This window comes from Mustela nigripes, chromosome 12, assembly GCF_022355385.1.
Source record: "Mustela nigripes isolate SB6536 chromosome 12, MUSNIG.SB6536, whole genome shotgun sequence".
NCBI lineage: Eukaryota > Metazoa > Chordata > Mammalia > Carnivora > Mustelidae > Mustela > Mustela nigripes.
This window is the reverse complement of record NC_081568.1, coordinates 104,705,860-104,729,536: the sequence shown is the minus strand read 5'-3', so window position 1 is coordinate 104,729,536 and position 23,677 is coordinate 104,705,860. Positions and strand designations below refer to the sequence as shown.

At 45.1% G+C, this 23,677-nt stretch overlaps 1 protein-coding gene across 1 annotated transcript in view; it reads left to right on the top strand.

The window, feature by feature from the left end:
* SERINC5 (serine incorporator 5) overlaps positions 1–23,677 on the top strand; it is a 103,036-nt gene that overhangs the window by 36,670 nt on the left and 42,689 nt on the right. Inside the window, exon 2 of the mRNA XM_059418143.1 lies at positions 13,880–14,047. Within this exon, the coding sequence (XP_059274126.1) occupies positions 13,880–14,047 (168 nt within the window). The remainder of the gene's footprint in view (positions 1–13,879; positions 14,048–23,677) is intronic.

The following is a 23,677-nucleotide window of genomic DNA, read 5'->3' as shown; positions in this document are numbered from 1 at the left end:
TGTCAGGAACACAAGAGGACTGGACTGGATCAGGGGCTTTTAACCTAAGTGCTAGGTAGAATTTGGGGACTGCCGAGTTTGACGTAAATCCACTAGAATGTTGGGGCGCCTCAGAGGCTCAGTCAGTTAAGTGTCTGCCTTTAGCTTGGGTTGCCATCTCAGGGTCCTGGGATCAGGTCCCGCACTGGGGGTGGGGGTTGTCTCTGCTCAGCCATGAGTCTGCTTCCCCTCCTTCCTCTGCTCCTCCCCCCTGCTTATACTCTCTCTCTCTCAAATAAATAAATAAAATCTTAAAAAAAAAAAAGAATCCACTAGAATGCAAGCCTCAGGAGGGTAAGAACTGTATGACCCGCTCCTAGCATACTCTGGGTTACTAGTAAGCATTTGGTAAGTGGGCTGTATGAACATGTAAGCATATTTATAGTATTACAGTGTATCTCATATCTCATCTCATCTCATACAGGGAAACATATAGGTTTTATATGTTGGAGTAGCCTATAGAATTCCGTTTGATGGGGAGAGGAGTGCCCTGCCAACCCTGGAAATTGCAGACCCTCCTGAGCTCTGAGGTCATGGTCGTTCCGGCGGCAGGGAGCTGGTGAAACAAGCTCATTTCTGTTCTCTGTTTAGAGCATACTTGGATCCCGTTGGCTCTGTGGCCTCCGTTGCCAGCCCACGAAGTGCTCCGTGGCTTGGCGGAGTCTGTGGCCTGGGTTGGCAGAAAGCATCCCTTTGGAAGGGCCTTGACAGATTTTTCCTTTGCAGCGTAACCTCCATGACACAATTAGGCGAATTTGGGGCTTTGTGTTTCATACTTGTGGATAAGTAGAACAAGCAAGATTTTCCCCCTGTTATTTGGATGAGAAGATTTAAAACTTTTAAAAATGAGCACTTTTCTTTCCATCCTGGGAAAATCTGGGAAATCTACCATTTCCAGTTTCAGGGTTTCATGTTCTTAATACCTTTTTTTCCCCCTCAAAACTCTTCTTTCTTCGCCTGTTCTCTTGCAGGCACTGGTGGCTTCAGTGTGTGCAAACGAATGTTCTGCTGCCTTGTTTGTTCTTCAGTGGAAACAAAGTACAAAGATAGCTTGCGCTTTTGGCAGGTGGGAAGTGCTTCTTTCTGCATGCATGGAGAAGCTTTTTTCCAGGTTGCTAGAATGCCCTCCTGGGTTCAGATCTTAGGAGTTCTTGTTTCTAAAAATATTCTCCTTCAACAGATGCATTTATCAGCCATGTTAAGGCAGGAAATGAAAACATTGCTATAAATGAGGTATTAATCATTTGGTCCCATCACCCTCCTATCCTTACCTCTTTCCTTATGACCTGAAGGGCCAAGGACAATGCACATCTAGGGAGGAGGGAGAGGACTGATGGTGTTAAAGATGTTGAGAACAGCTGGCTCTTTTTTTTTTTCTCCTGAGCACCCTGTGCGAGGCTCCATGTTAAGAACTTAATCTGGATTGTTTCATTTAATCCTCATAATGACCCTGTGAAGTAGATATTTTTATTCCCAGTTTATGAATGAGGACAGTAATACCTCAAGAGGTAAAGAATTGGTCCAAGGCCACATAACCCGGCAGCATTCAAGCCTTGGTGTGAACCCAGATGGCTTGACCCCCCCCCTCATTGCTCTTACCTCACTGTTACCTGAAGCAGTGATTGACAACAGAGGGAGGGGAGGGCAGTTGTTGGAGACATTTCTGATTGTTATCACCTGCGAGGGGGACAAGGAAGGGGGCTCCTGGCATCTAGTGAGTAGAGGCTCAGGACGCTGAGAAACACCCACCAGTACACATGCCAGCCACCGCCCTAACACCCCAGCAAAGACTCCTGCACCCCCAACATTCCAGTGCCAAGTTGGACAAACCACTGTGCAAGTCCTGCCTTCCGGGAATGTTTGTTTCCTACTGAAGGGCCATGAAGTTAACCTCTTTAACTTTAAACCAATAGACTCTCTCCACCCACCTACTAAAACATATCAAGTGTGGTATTTTTTTGTAGAAGAGATAGAAGCTGAGGGGGACGTGATGGAAAGAGTCAAAGAATTCCAGCTGCTGCCTAAGGACAGAGAATTTGATCAACCTTTTTTTTTTTTTTTTTTTCTCCTTTCTTTTTTTTTGGTATGTGTGAGTTGCTGAAAATAACCCTAACCTTGTGAGAAAGAGAGTCTCAGCAAGGAGAACGGTTTTGTTCGGGCCCCATTGTAACCCAGAAGCTGGTGCTGGCTTTGTGTGTGTTCACAGCCTGCCTGTTTTGGATTCGGTCCCCAAATCCCTAGGTGCCCAGTTCCATTTAAGGAAGGACATTGACCCTTGACAGTGCTTTTCATGGTAGTGCTGTTGAGGGAGTTGAAACCTGCGTGAGAAACTGTCAGAAACTTCTTTCTGGCAAATGCCTGGGATCTGGTTGCCACGGTTGTGGGAACAATTGTGAAAACCTTGGAGCTGGGGTGCCTGGGTGGCTCAGTCGGTTAAATGGCTGCCTTCGGCTCAGGTCATGATCCCAGGGTCCGGGGATCGAGCCCCACTTTGGGCTCCCTGCTCAGTCGAGAGCCTGCTTCTCCCTCTCCCTCTTCTTGCCGCTCTGCCTATTTGTGCTCTCTCTCTCTTTCTCTGTCAAATAAATAAATAAAATCTTTAAAAAAAAAAACAAACCCCAGACAAACCCTTGGAACTCTGAGGGATTCTCTGAACTCAAAAGAGAAAAACTTAAGAATTTCAGATGAAGGTAATAAAAGAGCTCATTTCTGGTTTAGGCAAATGTATAGCTTCTTGTTCAACATCTTAAACTTTTAGGTAGCTGTGTAATTTTTCTCTATTTCATTTTTATTTGTTTCAAATTCTACCAAGTAGGGGTTTATTTACATCCATTAAACACTAAAAAAAATACTGCAAGGGTTAAGGAATTTTCTTTTTTATTGTGGTAAAAAAATAGAAAATTTCCCATCTTACCCAATTTTAAAGATGCACTGCAGTAGGAATTTTCTGGTTTTATCCCTCAGTTTCAGTGATAGTTTACTTTGGCTGTTTTCTCCCAGTCACATAGCTAAAGTAGATTTCATTTACTCATTGGTTGATTCAGTAAATAAATATTTGAATGCTTACCACCTGTGAGATAGAATAGGAACATTGTTTTGTTTTCTCCCCAAAATAGAAACTTGTTGTCATGTTTTTCTAATTAGAAGCTATGTGCTTGTTGCAAAGAGTTTAGAAAATAAAGAAAAACATAGTCACTTACTCCTACAAGTTTATTAATTACTGTTGCCAAGTTGGTATATCCTTCTAGATTGTTTTTTGTTATTGTCATTGCTGGTCTCTGTCTTACTATATTGTTACTCCCCCCATGCTCTCATACTCTATACTGTTGTGTTGTTAACTATTTTCAGTGAATACAATGCTGCTATCTTCCATGGTAATAAATTGTTCTATATCATACTGTATAATCATTTTGGTGGAAGCCTTGTCTTCAACGAAGTGAACACACCAGAAGTGAACACACCATCATTTCGGTGGTTAATCTTTCATGGAACATCCAAGTTTCCTTTCTCTCTTCTAAACAGCATGTAGATGTTCATTTCATTTTTTTTTAGACTTTATTTATTTGACAGAGAGAGCCAGTGAGAGAGGGAACACAAGCATGGGGAGGGGAAGAGGGGAAAAGCAGGCTTCCCACTGAGCAAGCACCCTGATGTGGGACTCCATCCCAGGACCCTGAGATCATGACCTGAGCTGAAGGCAGCCGCTTAACGACTGAGTCACCCAGGCACCCCTCGATGGTCATCCTTACTTGTATCTTTGTATTCTTGCTTAGTGAGGGTAGAAAAAGGTCTTTTGTTTTTATTGCTGCATTCTTGGGAATTAACACTGTGCTTAGTAGGTGTAGATTATGATAGATAGAATTGAGTGAATGAATGCCCTGGTTATTTCCATAGGATTAGGAGTAGGGCTTTTAATGGTGGCTAGGACTTCATGGTGATGTAGGGAGCTTGGTGCTTGGGCTGCTTGGGGGCAGGGCTGTATTTAATTGAGGTCATCCAGAGCCACTGAGGCCTGACATGACCTGGAAGAGAGAAAGGGTCCCAGAGAAGATGGCCTTCTTCAGGTATTTGTTGAATGCTTACTATACACCCAAGGGCAGGCAAGAAAAAGTGCTTCCTCTCCTGCTGCCTCCTCCTTATGCATCCAGAGTTTCCCTTTTGCGGGTGTTGTCTGTCCAGCTCACCCTCTCTATGCCAGCATTAAGCAGGGCTGAATGGCAGAGGGCCAACCAGATTGAAATTCTGGCTCCACCACTCATCAGCCTTCTGACCTGAAGTTGCCTAATGTCTCTGCGTCTCTGTCTCAGCTCTGTAACTTTGGGGTGCTAACATAATAATAATAGTTGTGCCTTGCAGAGACTAAGGGATGAATAAGTAAGTGTTAGCTATTGTTAGCTAATACTGTGGATTAAGTACGCTTTGATAAGCTGCCCTCTGTTCTTTTGTATGGGAGAAATCCACAGTATGCCCCAAAGCGGTTTACTGACACGTGTGTAATATGTGTTGAGTTTCCCAGCACACGATTGCTTTGTGTGTTAGGGACCACCGGCCACCTGTGTTTGCTGTTTGGTGAGCTACTTCTTTCCCTGTTCCCTTGTCTCCTTGTTCCCTTACATAGCTCCTCGTAAAGGACAGCCTGTGACACCATGGGAGCAAGAGAGGCTATTTACCACCCCGTCTGCCTTCTTGTATTAGAAGAAGGTCTCTACAAACCCAATGCGAAGCTGTTTTTGAGCTCAGGGCCAGAATGAGCTGCAAAATGTTGGTTGTGGGCTTTAGAGTTCAAACAGATATTGCTTGTTCAGGTCTAATCAGTTGTTCATTACCTCTGCGTGGACCACCCACCCCCACCCCACCCTGCCCTATGATTCCTAAGTAATCCTAAAACCTCAAAGAAGGTCGAAAGGAAGCAGGCTGTGAAGCAGCGGGTGTAGTTTTGTATATTACTGAAAGATACGGAAATCTAAATATAGTTAAAGGTGGGAGAACACTGTTCACTTGAATAAAAAAATTTGCACCCAATTTTCTGCTTTCAAGATTTGCTCCTGTTTCTTTGACGATCAACACCCTGCAGCATGTCCAGGGACCTGGTTCTGCTTTTAACACCCTCACCAGCTTTCGTATTTGAGGAACTGCCCTCCTGTTGCCCCGGCTCCCCACCCTTTATCAGGGATCAATATTCTAATTCCTGTAGTTAACAGAAGGTTTTTATGTCTTCCCTCAGTTCTGCTGGGGCTCCCCTATCTCCCAAGTTGGGAAATGAATGAAGGGTGGTGTCAGATTTAGAGATTTCTTTCCTCTCGCAGTTTGGACTGAGTTCAGACACACTAAAACCAAGTTGGCTCTCTGGAACTCTCGAGGAATAAGTCCTTCTGAATGAATGTTTTCCACCTTGCTGCAGGATGTACGTGCCCCCAAGCTAATACACTGCAAGTCAGAATAAAATAGTGACCCTCTTTGGGATGTCCTTGTGGCAGAAGTGTCCTTCTTTGCCTTCCTAAGTGGAGCAAAGGGGACACGATGGATGAGTTAGCACAGTGCCCTGTGTCAGCTATGCTTCCGGAGCAGAGGCTGGAAGCAAGAGATGCTCACTTTCCCTGTGGGGTGTTTGAAGAGCTTTCAGCTGCTCCACTTTCGAGTTCTTGCTTCTTTTTATAACTGGTTTTTCTCTCTCTTGCTTTGGGGTTAACTCTGTGTGCTTGCCTCTTGCACTTCATTTTTCTTTGTTTCTTTTCTTTTTTTTTTTTTTTTAAAGATTTTATTTATTTATTTGAAAGTGAGAGAGGGAGGAGAGCCCAAGTGGCAGGGGGAGAATGAGAGGAGGAAGCAGGCTCCCCACTGAGCAGGGAGCCTGATGTGGGGCTCCATCCTTGGACCCTGGATCATGACCTGACCCTAAGGTAGATGCTTAACCCACTGAGCCAGCCAGGCGCCCCTGTAGTTCATTTTTTAACATCTAAGTATCTATGGATGGTGGAGATGTCTCATAACTTCTTGCAGGGATGACCAAAATGTAGCATGAACGTCGCCATGCCTCTGGCAGGTAGAATTCAGTTTTTCTGGGGAGACATTCGGTCTTAGGATGCACCTCAGACAGCATAACAGGGCCAGCCCTGCTGGTGGGCTGTGTGATGTGAGATGAAACCTATTTACCTACTGTCTTGTCTGCCTAGGCTCCTTCAGCTTTCAAGTGAGGAAAACAAAGCCCCAGAGAGGAAAGATGACTTACACAAAGCACACCCGGAGCTAGAATCCTGGTCTTCTGGTTCTCAGGCCAGAGAACTCCCGCCAGTTTTTCCCTCCAAGCAGCTGTGGGCTTAAGCAAGCCTGTTATAACTGAAAATAAGACTTGAGGGAGGGAGGGCGGGAGCAACTGTCATAAATAAGATACATGTTCTATGTGTGTGCGCGGATTCTGTGACATTTATTTGGCTTTCCTCCCGATTCTTTTCTATTTCTAATTGGTGGTGTTGCCAGCTGGAGAGTCTAAGTAATAAAGGAATGGTGCTTTCTGATTTGACAGAGGGGAGTTAGAAACCAGCCCTAGCTCATGTCCTCACATGCCTGAGGTCAGTCCTTTGGAGGAACTATCTTGTGTCCAAAGTCGGGGGTGTGGGGGAAGGAAGACTGATATTTATGATATTTATTTATTTATTGTGGGGGGTGGTGTGTGTGGTGTCCTTAGACAGGAGAAGAAGAGTGACTTTAACTGAGGAGGCCCAGCCCCAGGTAGAAGTAAGTAGCTGGAGTAGCCTTTCCTTTTGATTCTGCCCTGGCAAGGACAAAGTTCCTTCTGTTTCCAAAAGCCTTTGCTATTCATACTCTTGCTATTTTTTTTTTTTTCTTTTAAGATTTTATTTTTGGGAAGCCTGGGTGGCTCAGTCGGTTAAGCATCTGCCTTCAGCTGGAGTCATGATCCCAGGGTCCTGAATTGAGTCCTGCTTTTCCCTCTGCCTGCCACTCCCTGCCCCTCACCCCCCACCACTTGTACTCTTGCTCTGACAAATAAAATCTTAAAAAAATTTAAACATTTTATTTTATTTATTTATTTTTAAAGATTTTATTTATTTATTTGACAGAGATAGATCACAAGTAGGCAGAGAGAAAGGCAGAGAGAGAAAGAAGGAAGCAGGCTCTCTGTGGAGCAGAGAGCCCGATGCGGTGCTCGATCCCAGGACCCCAGGATCATGACCTGAGCTGAAGGCAGAGGCTTTAACCCACTGAGCCACCCAGGCGCCCCTTAAACATTTTATTTTTAAACAATCTCTGCACCTGATATGGAGCTCAAACAGACACCCCAAGATATAGAGTTGCACTTTCCACCTACTGAGCCAGTCAGGGACCCCCATACCATTGGTATTCTGAAAGAAGTGACATAGAGGGGATAAAGGGTTCTTCGGAGACTTTTTTGCTGTGTTTGGGGGAGGGGAGGTTCTTGAGAAAGAAAAAAAAATCACATAAGTCAACTCCATACTTGCAAATACTTCTATATCAATATCTTCAAGCTTAAATTTTTAAAGGCAGTTTTCTTTTCTTTATTTAATTGTAAGCGTGATATGTGAACATGATAAAAACCCAAGCACGGGAGTAGAGTAACAAGTCGATGTGGTCTTTTCCTCTCGTATCTAGACCCACTCTACAGATAAGCAGCATCACGGGTCACTGTGGGCTGTACATTGGTGCCCCTGCATCCTCCCACAGCCGGACATGTGTATAAAATATCAGGCATGCTGGTTGTGCTTGCTGGCGGTATCACAAAAATGTACCACAGCCAGAGTAGCTTAAAAAACAGAAATTTCATTTCTCACAGTGCTGGAGGCTGGAATTCCTAAATCAAGAATTGGGAGGTTGGTCTCTTTTGAGGCCTCTTTCTTTGCCTTAGGGATGGCAGTCTTCTCTCTGTGTCTTCATATGGTCTACTTTCTGTGTGTGTCTTTGTCCTGACCTCCTCCTCTTCTGAGGACACTAGTCATGTTGGATTAGTGCCCACTCCAATGACCTTATTTAGCTTTAATCACCTCTTTAAGACTCCTATTTCCAAATATAGCCACTTTCTGAGGTAGAAGAGGAACATAGGAATTTTCATGGGTGGGGAGGGGAGAAGAGAGGGCACAATTCAGTCAACAACTGAATTACTCTTTTTAACTATACCCTGTTGTATAGATCGCCCATTATTCATTTTTCCAGTCCCCATGTAGCTAGAGAAAAAGACTGTTTTCATGCTCATAATGAATAACCTTATACTAAATCTCTGTACCCTTTTGCAAGCATATTAGCAGAATGAATGAACTTACAGAAGAATTGTAAGCCTCCTCCAAAGAGATTTCCTGGGTCTCTCTTGAGTGTATAATCTTTTCTTGTGGGAAGGGAGAGTATGCAGTATCTATAAATTAAAACCCTCAATGCTGTTCATAATACAATGCTGGTATGAGAGATTCAGAGTGCATCACCTGACTTCCGAACTGGACTCTGTGGAGTCTATCTCTTGCCTCCGTGCATAGCTTCCGTGGTTGTCAACAGCCCCCATGGGGTGGTACACTTGTTCCAGTTGATGAACCTACACTGACATATCATTATCATCTAAAGTCCATGCTTTACACTAGGTTTCACTCTTGTGTTGTACATTCTTCATTTATTAGGTTTTTTTTTTTAATAAACATATAATGTATTTTTATCCCCAGGGATACAGGTCTGAGAATCACCAGGTTTACACACTTCACAGCACTCATCATAGCACATACCCTCCCCAATGTCCATAACCCCCCCCCCCCCAACCCCCTCCTCCCAGCAACCCTCAGTTTGTTTTGTGAGATTAAGAGTCACTTATGGTTTGTCTCTCTTCCCATCTTGTTTCATTCATTCTTCTCCTACCCCCTTAACCCCCCATGTTGCATCTCCACTTCCTCATATCAGGGAGATCATATGGTAGTTGTCTTTCTCCGATTGACTTATTTCGCTAAGCATGATACCCTGAAGTTCCATCCATGTCGTCGTAAATGCATTTATTAGGTTTTTTAAGACCATAATTTGTTCAGTAAAAGATTTAGGTTCTCTGGAGCCAGAGGTAACAAGACTCTGGAACCTCTCTCCAAGCATGTGACAGAGCTGGAAGTTTCAGCTGGACAGGAATTGATTTTTTCCAGTTTGAAGGTAAAGATCAGTATGAGTGACATGCTCAAAGTAATAAACCTGTAAGTGGCAGGGGCTGGATGTGCACCCATTTTATTCCAAATTATGCTCTTCCTAAAAGAAGTGGTAAGTCAGCAGCTCTGTGAGATTTTCTAGATGCTAGCACAACATTTCTTTTAAGAACGCCATTTTGAATATATACTTGGTATGCATATCAGTGTCTAGGTTAAGACAGTGCACTTTTATCATTGGTTATTGGCATAGATTGATTTGATAAGTAACTCTTAGGCTAGTAGAGAATGGCTGTTAGATTCTAATATTAGGTATGAATATATATGCACACACACCTGTAAATATACATACAGATACAGATACACACACGTGTGTGTGTATACATACAGATACACATACATGTGCATGTATATTTTTAAAAGAAAGGGGGGGGCACCTGGGTGGCTCAGTGGTTTAAGCCTCTGCCTTCAGCTCAGGTCATGGTCTCAGGGTCCTGGGATTGAGCCCTGCATCAGGCTCTCTGCTCAGCGGGGAGCCTGCTTCCTCCTCTCTCTCTGCCTGCCTCTCTGTCTACTTTTGATCTCTGTCAAATAAGTAAATAAAATCTTTCTTTTTTTAAAAGATTTTATTTATTTATTTGACAGAGAGAGATCACAAGTAGGCAGAGAGAGGGGGAGGGAAGCAGGCTTGCCGCCGAGCAGAGAGCCCGATGTGGGGCTTGATCCCAGGACCCTGAGACCATGACCTGAGCTGAAGGCAGAGGCTTTAACCCACTGAGCCACCCAGGAGCCCCAGTAAATAAAATCTTTAAAAAAGAAAAATAAATAAAGAGGGAAAGTGAAAAGTAAGGAAAGTTTGAAAAGCTAAATCCATACAATGATACGTGACTTTAATAATAGGAGTCTTCTAAGTAAGCAGTATGATTTTTTCACATTTTCTGGAATCACATTCTTTCTGTTACTACTTACCTTTAAATAATAACAAAGAATAATATATAAAATAATTTATATAGATATATAATATAAATATATAAGATACATTTATATATGTAAATAAATAAAAATATATAAATAAAATATAAATATTAGAATAAAAATAAAATAACTTAGAAAGGGATTTATTTTTATTTTTTATGCATATATTTTAGGGCTGTAGATTTATTTTCCTTTTTTGTTTTCTGTGGCTTATCCTGAGCACAAAATGACAGCAATCAATTATGTGTACACATCACCTCTTTGACTTTTCAAAGCCCTTTTACAATGATGGCATTTTCTCCCGCCCACCCAGCCTTTGTGGCTGTTGGGCCCATCAGCATTCTCCTTTCTACCAGAGACCCAGGTCTTTGAGAAGCAGGTCCTGAGCTAGGACTGGGAGGGAGCCCGGGAGGCCCCACGGGTGTGAGCAGCTTCACACCTGCAGTGACAGGCCCTGCGCCGCCTCGCCGGCCCTTCCTGGACCCCCCAGAGCCCCCGGAGGCGTCCTTCCGCTGCCAGTACTGGACTCCCAGATATCCGTCCTGGCCTTTTCGTTTCATTCGGGTGTCTCCATGGGTCTCAATTATACCAAAGGGAAATCGTCTTCATTAAAGTCCCTATTTCTTATAAAATAAATAAATAAATAATATAAAATCTGGAAATGATGTAAATGTTGACTATCCTATGGGAACATTCTATCATGGGAAGCATTAACAGCTTTAAAAATACTTCTTTCCCAAATAGAATACATATTTTATTGCATTTGAATTTGAAATACATACGAATTTAAAAACCTTAGAACTAAAAAAAAGTTAGCAGCCAACAAAGGAGATAGTTGGGAAAGAATTTGGGAGGTGAGGAAGAGGTAAGTGAGCGTCCGGGGAGAAGATTGCTACGTCAGCGGAAGGAGAGAGAGGTTAAGAAGGTAGGGAGAGGGGGAAACTCGGGCCTCGGGTGGAAGGAGGTCAGTAAAGTCGTGGATGGAGGATGTGAGTAAATTATAAAGGAAGGAGACCTATCAGAAGCACACAGAGGCAGTGGTGTTGGGCTCTCTCTTATGAGATCTGTTAGCCCAGCCCAAGCAGAGTGACTTACCTTACCAGGCTGTGGCCTTGCCTTATGAGGCCAGAAGAGTCTTTTGAGGAAGACAGTTTGGAAAACTGAACATAAGATGGAAAGAGTGCATTAGCAACCATGGAAAGTGATGAAATAGTACACAAAGTACTCAGACAATGATGGGTGTCCCTGGGCAGAGAATCAGTTCTAAACTCAAGCTCAGCTGCTTCAAAATCAGTACTCGGGAGTCAAGTGATGGTGGGAAATGAAAGGTTGCTTTATTCAGGAAGCTGGCAGCCTGGGAAGATGGTGGACTGATGTCCCAAAGACCCTCTTCCCTGTCCAGGTGAAGCCAGAGGGTTTTAAAGGGGAAGGTATGGGACATTGGGGGCTGGTGCTGGGCTACCTGCAGGAGAAGGTGGTACCCAGGCTAATAGTCATATGTTGGCATGACCCTGAACAGACTTGCTGGCATCAGCAGCAGCTGTGTTCCAGGAGAAGTGGTCAGGACTTCTCCTCTGGGGAAGTCTGGTCCTTTATTCCTTAAGGCCGGTGGTCTGCAGTTCTCAAGGAAAGTAGGTTAGTTCATCTGTAGACCAAGTATATTGTCTATTTTTTTTTTAAAGATTTTAATTTATTTATCTGGGAGAAAGAGTGAACATATGAGAAAGAGAAAGAGAGAGCGTGAGCTGGGGAAGGGGCAGAGGGAGAAGCAGACTCCCCGCTGAGCAGAGACCCGAATGTAGGGCTCCATCCCAGGACCCTGGGATCATGACCTGGGCCAAACTCAACTGACTGAGCCATCCAGGTGCCCGACTATAGCATTAACATATATAGCTTTTGTTGTTATTTGTAAGTTATGGTAATCTTTTTGTAAAATTCCCTGTTTGCTTAAGAGAATCCCTTCCTAAGACCAGGTATGTTAGATCAAGTCACCTATGAGGTCATAGCACAAGCATAAATACCGTTAATACCCCAATTTTATAAATGAGGAAACTGAGTCTTAAAAGGGTAAATACCGTGCTCATGGTATACAGCTGGTAGATTGAGGAGCCAGGTTCTAAACCCTGGCAGGCTGACTTTGAGCCTGAGCCTTTTTTTTTTTTTTTTAAACCTTTATGTATTTATTAGAGAGAGGGACGGGGAAGAAGAAAGGGGCCAGAGAGGCAGAGGGAGAGAGAATCTCAAGCAGACTCCATGCTAAGCCCGGAGCCCATCTCACGACTGGGAAACCATGACTTGAACATAAACTTAAGAGGCAGAGGCTTAACTGACTGAGCCACTGAGACACCCCTTGAGCCTGAACTTTTAACAACACTCCCCATTACCCCATGCTTTCCTAAAGATCTAGTTTCTTTTTAGCACAGTGAAAATGCTCTGTATGATGTTACAATGATGGGTATATGTCATTATACATTTATTCAAACCCATCGAGTGCACAACACCAAGAGTGAGCCCTTAAGTAGCCTGTAGACTTTGGGTGATGTTATGCAAGTTAGATTCATCCTTGTTTAAGAAAAAAAAAAAGTACCATTTTCGTGAGTGATATTGCTAATGGGGGAGGCCATGCATCTGTGGGGGGCAGGGGGGTATAGAAGATCTCTGTGTCTTCCTCTCAGTTTTATTGTAAACCTAAGAATGGTCTAAAAAAACAGTCTTTAAAAAGAAAAAAAGTCAACACTGGTTTCAAACTTGAAAACTTAATCCCCATTTTATTTTATTATTCCCAAATTATGTGTAGTTTGCATTGACCAATGAAGCCCAATCAGAGATTGGGGACGGGGAAAAACCTGTTTCCCCAAATAAAAGATGCGTGTGCACTTAGTGGTACAGCAGGATCTCTGTGCTCCCCGGTGCCTGTGCCTGCTCATTAGCCTGGAAGCTCACGGTGGGGGCACGGAGTTCTGGGGAACAAAGCCCGTGTCAGAAGCTGCAGGCTACACGCTCCCATCATTGCCTCCGAAGGACAAGGACCATGTGGACCCGCCCACATAGTCTTTCCCATCCAGCCTGTCCCTAGGTGTTTATACAGTTAATTCTTTGCCTCCTGTGTTTTTGGCACGTCCCTTTCTTGGGCCCTGCTTCTTGACTTTCATGTTCTTCCCACCCACTTTGCCCTTTGTCTCATTCTTGGCTTCTTGTACTCTACAGCTGATCTCAGAAATCTTTGTTTTATTGCAGAGTAATGATGACAGTGCTTCGGGTGAACTGTGGCTTTTCTGTTAACAATGGGGCATCTCCCAAGCCACATGCCCACCTTCTACTAAAGACAATGTCAGACTGATTGTGGTGAAAGCCTTGTTCCTGGGGCCTCTGGGCGGCTTAGTCCTTAAGCGCCTGCCTTCGGGTCCAGTCATGATTCCAGGGTCCTGGGATCGAGTCTCACATCAGGCTGTCTGCTCAGTGGGAAGCCTGCTTTTCCCTCTCCCACTCCTGTTCCCTCCCTCACTGTGTCTCTCTCTGTCAAATAAATAAAATCTTAAAAAAAAAAAAAGAGAGAGAGAGAGAGAGAGAGAAAGCTTTGTCCCCACACCGCGCTGTTCCCGCACGTTCTGTGGGCAGGGTGGCTCTGAAGAATGATTGCCTGGGAAGGTGGACCTGTAGAGGTCTGGCATCTGTGGGGCTGTCAATGTGTGACTCTAAGAGGCTGTTTTGTGTTCCTTCCCTAGCTGGCCTGCTGCTGTGGTACTGCTGGCTGCTCCCTCTGCTGCGGCTGCTGCCCCAAGATCCGACAGTCCCGGAGCACACGCACCATGTATGCGCTGTATTTCATTCTCGTCGTCCTGCTCTGCTGCGTCATGATGTCCAAAACTGTGGCTAACGAGATGAAAGAGCATGTAAGTTGGCCTCTTTCCAGCCCTTCCCATTTTCCTTGGTTGAGGAGGGTGTGTGGGAAGTGTTCAATTTAGAGGATAGGGCCCAGCAACCGTGGTGTGGTTGGGGGTCGGCCTGCGTTCTCAGAACCTTCCGGAAGCCTCTTGGGTACTTTCCTGCCAAACTGGGGAACCATTCAGCATCTTGCACTTTTGCAGTAGTACAGATGGAGTCCGATGCTTTAGATGTAGTGTGTGTTTTATCCTAGCCTTGTTTAGAGCTGTTCCTCCTCGGATGTACAGTCTTTTCTTGTAGACTTTGTACTTTTCCCTTGTCCGAAGGAAGGCTGCCGGTGTCTCAAGTAGTAGCTGTTGTTAACTCAATTTGGCCTACGTGGGATGCATGATAAAGCATGCAAAATCCCCACAGATAATGAGGAATGGGCAATAGGGCAGTTTTTATTTTGTTGATGTATCATTTGTAAATTGGGTGAGGGATGGATTTCTGGCCATTTCTGGGGCAGTGTATGCAGAGGTGGGCCTGGTGATGTGATGCTAAGGAAGACACCTGCGGCCCTTTTCGTGGGCTTTCCCTGTGGAAGGCCTTATGATCAGCCAGATGAAAGGGGGACACGTTGGGGCGTTTGAGGGAGCCTAATAAATAACATTTCTCTTCCTAAGTTTTGTCAGTTTGTCAACAAATTGACCAAAGAGACTACAAGGTCAGCAGATAGATGCCAGACATCACCTTTATCCCTCATACTGCTGATGGGAGACACTGTGGCTTGCATCTGCCGAGAAGTGTGTTTCCTACTACTGAACCCCGAAATGACTCTGGGGGACCCGACCCAGTTACCAGTCTCACGGGGCTGGACCTGACTTCCCCTACAGAGGTACACAGTTCACCAGGAAGAGCAGCAGATCCAAAGGAAAGGGGGAGAGGAAAGGCTGTCTCTCCAACCCTGTTTTCCTAGGGACCAGCAGAATGAGGATGGGGAGGAGGCCAGGGGCAGTACTCTGATGGACCTTGTCCACAGTGGAGGTGACATCACCAGGAGCAGCTCCCGACGAGAGTCTCTTCTCCTCAACCTTAGGTTGATGGTACGGACTCTCTTCCATACACTCACTCTCAAGGCTTCAAAACAACCATTTCCTAAAAAACACTTGATACATTCTTATCCATTAGGCCCTTTGAAGAGTTCTGTTAGGTAATGCTTTTATAATTGTGAATTTAGAGTCTGGAATATAGTGGGACTACTGTGAAAGCTTGTGAAATTGCGATTCTCTGCTGACTGCTTTAAACGTTGGCTCTCTTTCCTCAGTAAGGCACTGCGGTGGGAGCTCCGGGGCATTCAGACCTGTGAGAGACGGAGCTGCTTCTGTGGAAGACAGCGTGTAAAGTCTTCAGAGGCATAAAAAAAGTAGAAATGACTAGGTGCCATATGAAGGGATCTATAAAATGCTTTGGAAATTTGGAGGCAGGGAGACCCATAGCTAAGGCTGCCTTGTTAGGCCACACCAGGCTTCACCCTGCATTGGTGATAGTCCGCACCTGTCCTCTTCATCATACTGTGGTTTGATCTTGTATGTTTGTGGCAGTAAGTTTGAGAAGAGCAATACTGACAGGGTGTCTGATCTCACATTTATCACCTCTGTCTTCCAGATAACTTCATGTTCTCTTTCTAATGTAGCAGGCGTTGGTCTGAGGATCCCCTTGGGGTTGTGGTGGGAACTCTGAGCGGGTAGCAGATGTCTCTGCTGCAACTCCAGCACTTCAGAAAATTTCAGTCTCCATAGAATTCAGCTTTGGATCCAAGAAACAAATCCAGAGACTCTACAAACATGTAGTGGTGAACCCATCAGAAACATTGTTACTTGGTGGGGGGACTTGGGGGCGGGGGCGGGAGGTGTCCTTTGGGACCCACAAGGATACATTTTAGACTACGACTTTAATAATAATAATTTTAACATTTGGTGGCCTTCCAGGTAACCTGCCTGCATGAAACCATCCTTAACAACTTGAGCTTGTATCTGTGATTTCCAGGTCTCTGTAGAACATTTAAGAAGCAGAAGACATTGAGTGTTGAGGGGTATGCCTAAGGGAGGCTTCATGGAAGGGACTTGTGTGATAATAATAAGTATTTTAATTGCTGATATTTATTGGGTGATACCCCATGCCAGGTTTTATTCTGAGCATTTTACCTGAATTCTCTCGGTTCCTCACTATTGCTGTTGGCCAGGCAGTGGGTGCTGTGCTTGCTCCTGCCTTCCAGACGAGGAGGCTGGGGCACTGAATCATCTCGTTACCATGCCCGTTACCATGCTAAACCATTCCTTTTCCATTCTTAGGGCCTCATAGGAGGCAGACTGGCTGGTCACAAAGTCAGCTTGTTTGCAGCCTATAGAATGGAGGCTGACCTCATACTCAGGCGATGCTTGAAGGCAGGCATTGAAAGGTCCCCTTGTGGGCAGACACACTGGGCTTTTGCTGCAGCCCCCGCTTTGCTGGGCTGTGGAAAGTTTGAGGATGTGATGGGAAGAGGAGAAAGCGTGGGTGCTTGTAACGGCCTGGGTGGGAGTGTGTAATTGCCTCGTACGCAGCATTCTCACGTTGGGGTACAGAGGATGGGACTCTGTCCAGAGCCAGACGGGCCATCGGTGCGTGGGTTAAGAACACGAGGGCAGCCCTCCTTTTCAGTTATTGCCTTGGTTTCAAAATGTAGCCCAAGTTTAGATTTGAGCAGGAGGGGACTGCAAGGAGCTGCCCAGCCACACTTCATCCTGCCTCCTTTCACTAGGGAAACTCCTCTTTTCCATGAGAACTTTGGCTCAGAGCAAACTCTGCCAGTGCTGATAAAGCAGGGCATGATCTCTGTCTTCTCCTGAGGCATGTTTCCCATCCTAAAGTGTAGGAGCCATTTTACTGCAGGTCATTGAGGTCAATTGATTTGGTACAGGTATAGTCTCCACCCCCCCAAGATTTATTTATTAGAGAGAATGAGAGAGGAGAGGAGAAAAAAACTCTGCCCACAGAACCTAACATTGGGCTCGATCTCATAACCCCAATATCATGACCTGAGCCCAAGAGTTGGAGACCGTAACCTACTGAGCCACCCCGTGGCCCCAAGCAGGTATCATTTAGATATGGTTTTTGGATTGTTGGTGAGGTCCTGAGCTGAAGACCAAGAAATGACTCTTGAGATGTTTTTGGTGCAAAAAGGTGATTTTATTAAAGCATGGGGACAGGACCCATGGGTAGGAAAACCTGCTGCACAGGGATTGTGAGGAGTGGCTGATAACAGCCTAGGGAGCTGGAGGCCAGGACAAAGGGAGGTCTTCCTAAAGACTTTCATATGCTGGAGGCCTGGCTAGTATCAAGTGAAGGTGTTTTTCTTCTAGTAAGGCATAAGACCTTTGGGGAGTATCTGGAGGGAACTTACACTCTGCCTGCCTCAAGTATTGGTCAGTGGGCTGCAGGTTATAAGGAAATTTTTAATTTATTTACATTCTCTTCTACCTTTGTTTCCCACATCACTGTGGAGGGGAGGGTGCTGTCAGGCCTCCAGGAAATGGAGTCCACGGTTTCTGGGTTTCCAAAAGTTAGGCTATTGGTTAGAATGCCTTTTCCTTGTAAATCACTGAGACATTTGTAAACTGGTGGAGGCTCCTGTCCTGCAAGATTGTGATCTCTGTCAGTTAACTGTTTGTTAGCTTTAGGGCAGCCTGGAGTGACTGAGGAATGTCACACCATCCCCCCTGGGGGAGCGGGCTGGTTTGTGGGGTCCGCTTGTGCTTTGTCAGCAACCTGCCTTTTGCTCCCTCATCAGTCTTGAGATATTTGATGCTGGGGGATTAAAAAATCCATTTCAGAATGTGGGATGACTAGAAAACACCACAAAAACCCCAAAATGGGCTGGTGAGGGGCTGTTTTGAGAGACTTAAGCCTCCTGACCTGCACCACTAAATCAAGGTGTAACTTCTCTGTTTGGAAGTAAGTGATGACACTTTGAGGGCTCCGTCCCCTGGGAATCTGCCCAGGGGAATCTGCTGTGGCTTTTTTTTTTTTTTTTTAAGATTTTATTTATTTATTTGACAGAGAGAAATTACAAGTACACTGAGAGGCAGGCAGAGAGAGAGAGAAGGAAGCAGGCTCCCTGCTGAGCAGAGAGCCGGATGCGGGACTCGATCCCAGGACCCTGAGATCATGACCTGAGCCGAAGGCAGCGGCTTAACCCACTGAGCCACCCAGGTGCCCCTGCCGTGGCTTTTTAAGAGGGAGGAGAAAGGTAGGTTCTCCTTGTTTCCCATGGAGGAGGGGCCTCTAAAACCAAACCTGCCTGCTTTGGAGAGGGAAGGACAGGTGGGCCTTGCTCCCTGTGAGCTCAGGTGACAGGCCAGCGTAAGAGCAGACTTAAATGGGCCTACCCTGAACCTTCCTAGATCCATTTTCTTCACTCGTGTCCCATGCTGTCCCCAGGCTGCTCTCATTCACTGAGATGTGGTAATTTGTGCCTGAACTAGCTGAATCTTTGCATGTTATTGTCTTTAGAACCCAAACACATGTTTAACATTGTGGATACAGAGGTTTTTTTGTTGTTATATGTTTGCTTTAAACTTAAATTTTTTTTCAAATGTTTTATTTATTTATTTGACAGAGAGAGAGAGAAAGAGTACAAGCAAAGGGAGCCGCAGAGGGAGAGAGAGAAGCAGGCTCTCCACTGAGCCACCCAGGTGCCCCCTCTTCAGTGTCTTAAAAGCAGTCTTTACATTCCATTTTCTCCTAGGACTTGCTGCAAGTCAGCCAGCCTGACATTAGCATCCGGGCCCCCAGTTGCCAGCTATTGCCACATCCAGAGATTGCCGGTGAGCCCAGGACTTGTGCATTGGCCTACAGGCTCTTGTTTGGCCAGTGGTTTTTATTATCATTCATTTAAAATTTAAACTTGGCTCCTTTAGGAGGGGTGAGCCTGCCGTGCTTCCTCAGAGGCCCCATCACTGGACATTTACTTAGATTTTTATGATTATTTTTTAAAGATTTTATTTGATTGAGAAGGAGCATAAGAGAGAGAAAAGGGGAGAAGGGGAACTGAGGGAGGGGGACAAGCAGACTCCATGCTAAGCGCAGAGCCTGACATGGGTCTGGATCCCATGACATATCTTGATCACCTGAAAGATGTTTTTTAAGTAATCTCTATACCCAGTGTGGGGCTTGAACCTCCCACCCCATGATCAAGATCAAGCTGGCCCAAGCCAGCCAGATGCCCCGGAGGTTAGAGATTTTAAAAGTGGGAGAATCTTAAGTCAGAATCCTAACTAGACCCCTCATTTGACAGGTTGGGAGCAGGGCAGGGACATGTTTTGTCCAAGGCTGTGACCCCAGATGGAGCTGAGACTAGAACCCCAGGAGTGCTGGCCTCCTGGCTGCCTGGCCAGTGCTGTTCCTGCCCGTACCTCTATGTTTGGTTGTCCTTGGGTATTCAAAGAAGTCTCATAGGGAAGGCCATAGAAAACTTATCCTTCCTCCTGAATGCTAATCTTTCTTCTGGAGCCGGTGGTACAGGAGAAGTGTTTCTTCTGTAAGCAACTCAGCTTCTGGCCTGAGGCAGCTTTCTTAGCTTATCTTCCCATCTGCTGCTTTCTGGTGGTGAGGACCAGAAGCTGGGCTCCAGGAATGATGGTTGGTCTGTCGCAGAAAATAGAAGCAACCGCAAATTTAGTTTTCATTTATTTGGCGGCTTTGCATGTGAAACAGAAACTGCCTTCAGGTTGTGTTTGGTGTCATTATATTTTAAAAGTAAACAAATATCAGCAATGAAAAATACTCTGCTTTGATCCAAAACACTGAGGAGTCTGTCCCAGCTTAGAATGACAGTCATTCACACTCAAGTGGAAAGTCTGGCTCTTGTTTTGATTTTGATGTTTACCAGTTGAATGTGAAGAAAACTGTGTATCTGAGACCTGGTATCAGGTGTTATTACCAAGCAATGAAGCTTTATAGAGTAGAAGATAGTAGAGCTCCCCTTTTTTAGCTGGCATTTTATGCTTTTGTGTTAGACCCAGTGTCAAATTAGGGGGGAAAAAATGCTGACCTGATCAGTTCTTTAATTCTGGAGTTTTTTTTGTTTTGTTTTGTTTTTGTTTGTTTTTGTTTTTTTAAATCCAGATGGGATAGAATGCTCTCCAGAAGTTCTCTTTCTGAACAGCAGCTGAGTTCATCGTACTGTTGTACCTTGTATGTGTAGAGTCTATCAATGAATATGTTTCTGAGGTTAAAGGTGGGTTTGGGCCCTCAAACCTCAAAGTCCTTGATAGGACCCCGTGAGAATATTTTCACCATGTCTTAATGAGAATTTTCCTATGGGGAGCTGGCAGTGAATTTTCCACCTCTTAATACTCTGGGTCCCCTCCCCTCCAAGTGGGAGTGACTTTGGGGGCATGTGTTTCCAAACAGCTTTTGTTTGGTCTCAATTCCATCCAGACCTAACACCGTGTGGGAGAAAACCAAGAGTCCTCACAACCCTGCCATCCCTCCCTCCTCCCCTTGATCGGGCCTCACCCTCCTGCTCACAAGTGAATTCTGGGAAAATGATGGTGGGAAATAGTTCTGTAGTACAAGCAGCGATTTGAACTAATGGAGACCCTGCTGAGAGTCTTTTTTTGAATCTGAACCAAGGGTAGAAAAGTTTGATCCTTGTCCAGGAATAATGAGCTTCCCAGGAGCCAGAGAACAATGAAACAATAGTTATTGTCTTTGGACTGGAGGATCCATTACCTAGAAACTTTTGGGGGGGCATCAAGTGTTAAAGAGGATCTCTGTTTCAAGATGGATCTGGCTGTGGGAAGGGGAGAACGAACCCCCTTTGCTGTCATCTTCAAAAGCATCTCCTCACCGACTGTCTGCTGGGCCCTCAGAACACCCCTCTGCAGATAAATGAAACAGACAAGAACTTCCAGTTGGAAGCAAACAGTTCTGTCATTATAAAAACAGGCCTGGGGGAGCAGACCAATGGCACGATGCAGAAAGAACTAAGAGTCAGTAGCCTCAAAGCGCACTGGGAGCAGGAAACATAAATATTGTGAATAGTTGAGTCTTGATGCTCTTGGGAATTTAAAAGGCGGATCATGTTCCTTGGTTAAACTGTAGCCCAAGTTTGTGCTTGGAAAAGTCTTTTAAGTCAAATAATTCCTTCCTTCCTCCTGTCTTTCCTTCTTTCCTATGTAAGTGCCAAGCCCTGGGCGAGGTACAAGGGTATGTAAGTAGTAACACAGTTGTCGTCCTTAGAGAACTGGCCCCCAGGTAGGGGAAGCAGAATGGTTTAGTAACTGCACTCAGGAGGAGCCCCTTGATGTTAGATGGCAAGTGTGCACACGGGGACGGGTTTGAAAGCTCCGGGTGTGTGAACTCCATTAGTGACTTGGAAACAGTGCCCCCAGCTTCGCCATCATTTCTGTTAACCTTTGGGGTCATGTTAGCACTCAGGAATGTTTTCTCTGTGTCCTTGACTGCAAGCAGAGGAGCCTGGGTGAGGGTAGAGGTTTGTGAGGGAATGTGTCTAGCCCTCTAAGCTTAAGGCTGTACCTCTAGGGGGTCAGGCATTTTGGGGGTGTGGTTTTTACATTTCAGTGATGACTGTTTCTACAGTCTCAGAATAAGTCTAAAATTATCTTTCCAAATGGCGGCTTTCATCAGAGTGGGTTTTATTTTTGGTTGCATGGAGTGTGTTTGCATAACAGATGTGAGGACTTTTCTCTGTTAGAGCTCTTGAGGGCTTCTGGCCTGTGGCGAGGAGCACTGGGACTCCCGTGCCTGTCCCCCCCACCCCCACCACCCTGCAGCTAAATTAAAATACTTAATTTGCTGCTCTAAAAATGGCATATGGGAGATACACAGTTGGATTCATTTAAAGCACAAGTTCCAGAGTCTTGTAGAGGTGAGAAGGCAGGGCAGAGTCCTAGGACCTCTCTGCTCCTCCTTTGGCTTTTGATCTGTAGAGCTGATGAGCTTTTCCTGTAGAAAGCCAGCTAGATAACATTCTCCAGTCTGGGGGTTTTTGTGGTCTCCAGCAACTTCTCAGATGCTGCCATTGTAGGGCAAAAGCAGCCAAAACAATGTGCCAGCAAATGAGTGTGGCCGTGTTCTAATCAAACTTTATTTTCCTAAACAGAAGCTAGCGGGATTTAACCCACAGACTGTGAGTTTTTGATTCTTGTGTTCTGTTGTCAGTGGCCCTATGCATGTCATGTACAGTCAGTCTGTCCACCTTGGGAGGAGAACTTCAATGGTTAAAAGTTACGTTGAGGACACCAGAGTCATTGCTTTCAGTTTTAGATAATTGGGATGTGTCAACCACGTGCTAGATCGACGAGACAAGAATATTGCAGCAATGAATTTACTGTGACACATTTAATGCTCTGTCTTGGTATGCGTGGCCTTTTGAAATAAATGATAAATTATTCACAGATAAAAATAATCTATACTCTTCTTCTGTAGTCAGATGAAGCATTTTGGTGATCAGGAAAAAGTGGGGAGGGAGAAGATGCCTTGCTTCCCCGGCTGCCAAGGACTCCCCATTCCAAGTCAGGTAAATTGTAAAATGGAAAAGATGCTGGGCCAGAAACCTGAACATATGCCATGTCCTCCTGGTCCTCAGTACGAGGATTGGGGAGTAGGGGCTCTCAGAAACTTGCAGTTAGAGGTGTGGTAGGGTGCAGTTTTTGGGGGGATATTAGATTCTCATGTCCTACCTAAGGCAAAAATCACGAACAATTAACATTAACCATGAAAATGCTTGAATGACATTAACATATAGTATAGAAGAAAGATTGCACATATGAAATCTAGTTTTACTGGGTCTAAAAAATTATTCATAGAAGACAGGCACACAGTTGAATTTGTGTATCACTGTATTCCAGTCCACATAGTCACAAAGACCATTGATTTGGGGCTCACTTGGGCTCTGAACATGTCTTCTATCTGGTAAGTGATCTAAATAGAAAGTTTTGCTTATTGAGATGTTTCATCTTCTCGTTAGAGACAGTCCAGCATCTCTGCCTTCACGGGTGATTCTTCAGTGGCCTCTTTTCCTCAGGACAGGTACAAACTCCTTCAGACCCTGTACTCTGTGGGAGGGGCAGGGTGAACAGTAACCTTATTTGCCAGTAAAATGGAGTACAGTGCTCTGTGGTGAGTTATAAGGTGTCTCTGTGGTTAGGTGTAGATTTTTTCCTTAGAGTCAGAGGGCCCCATCCCTATCCTACCCCCTTGCAGTGCTTCTGGACAAAGACCCCCAAGAAAAAGGATTGAGATGCTGACCCTGAGAGGCCAGTGGCTCTGAAAGTTGTGTCCTTCCTTTCTTTTCCTCCACTTGTCACTCCAGCCCTCAAGTTCTCAGAAACCCTCCCTGGGGAGAACTTAGCAGCACCTGCTCAAATTTCGAACATAGTGACTTTCTGACCCCCAGATTACCTTCTTGGTAGCTGTCCTCCTGGATGTTTTACACATGTGCTGAGAGAGATGCACAATAGGGAAAATACCCAGTACGCTTTGTTCGTGAATTATGGATGAACTAATGATGAACAATCAGAAACAGCCTAAACGTCTGCCATTTGGGTAAAAGAAACTAAAGGATGGTTGGTGCAGACATGCAGCGATCT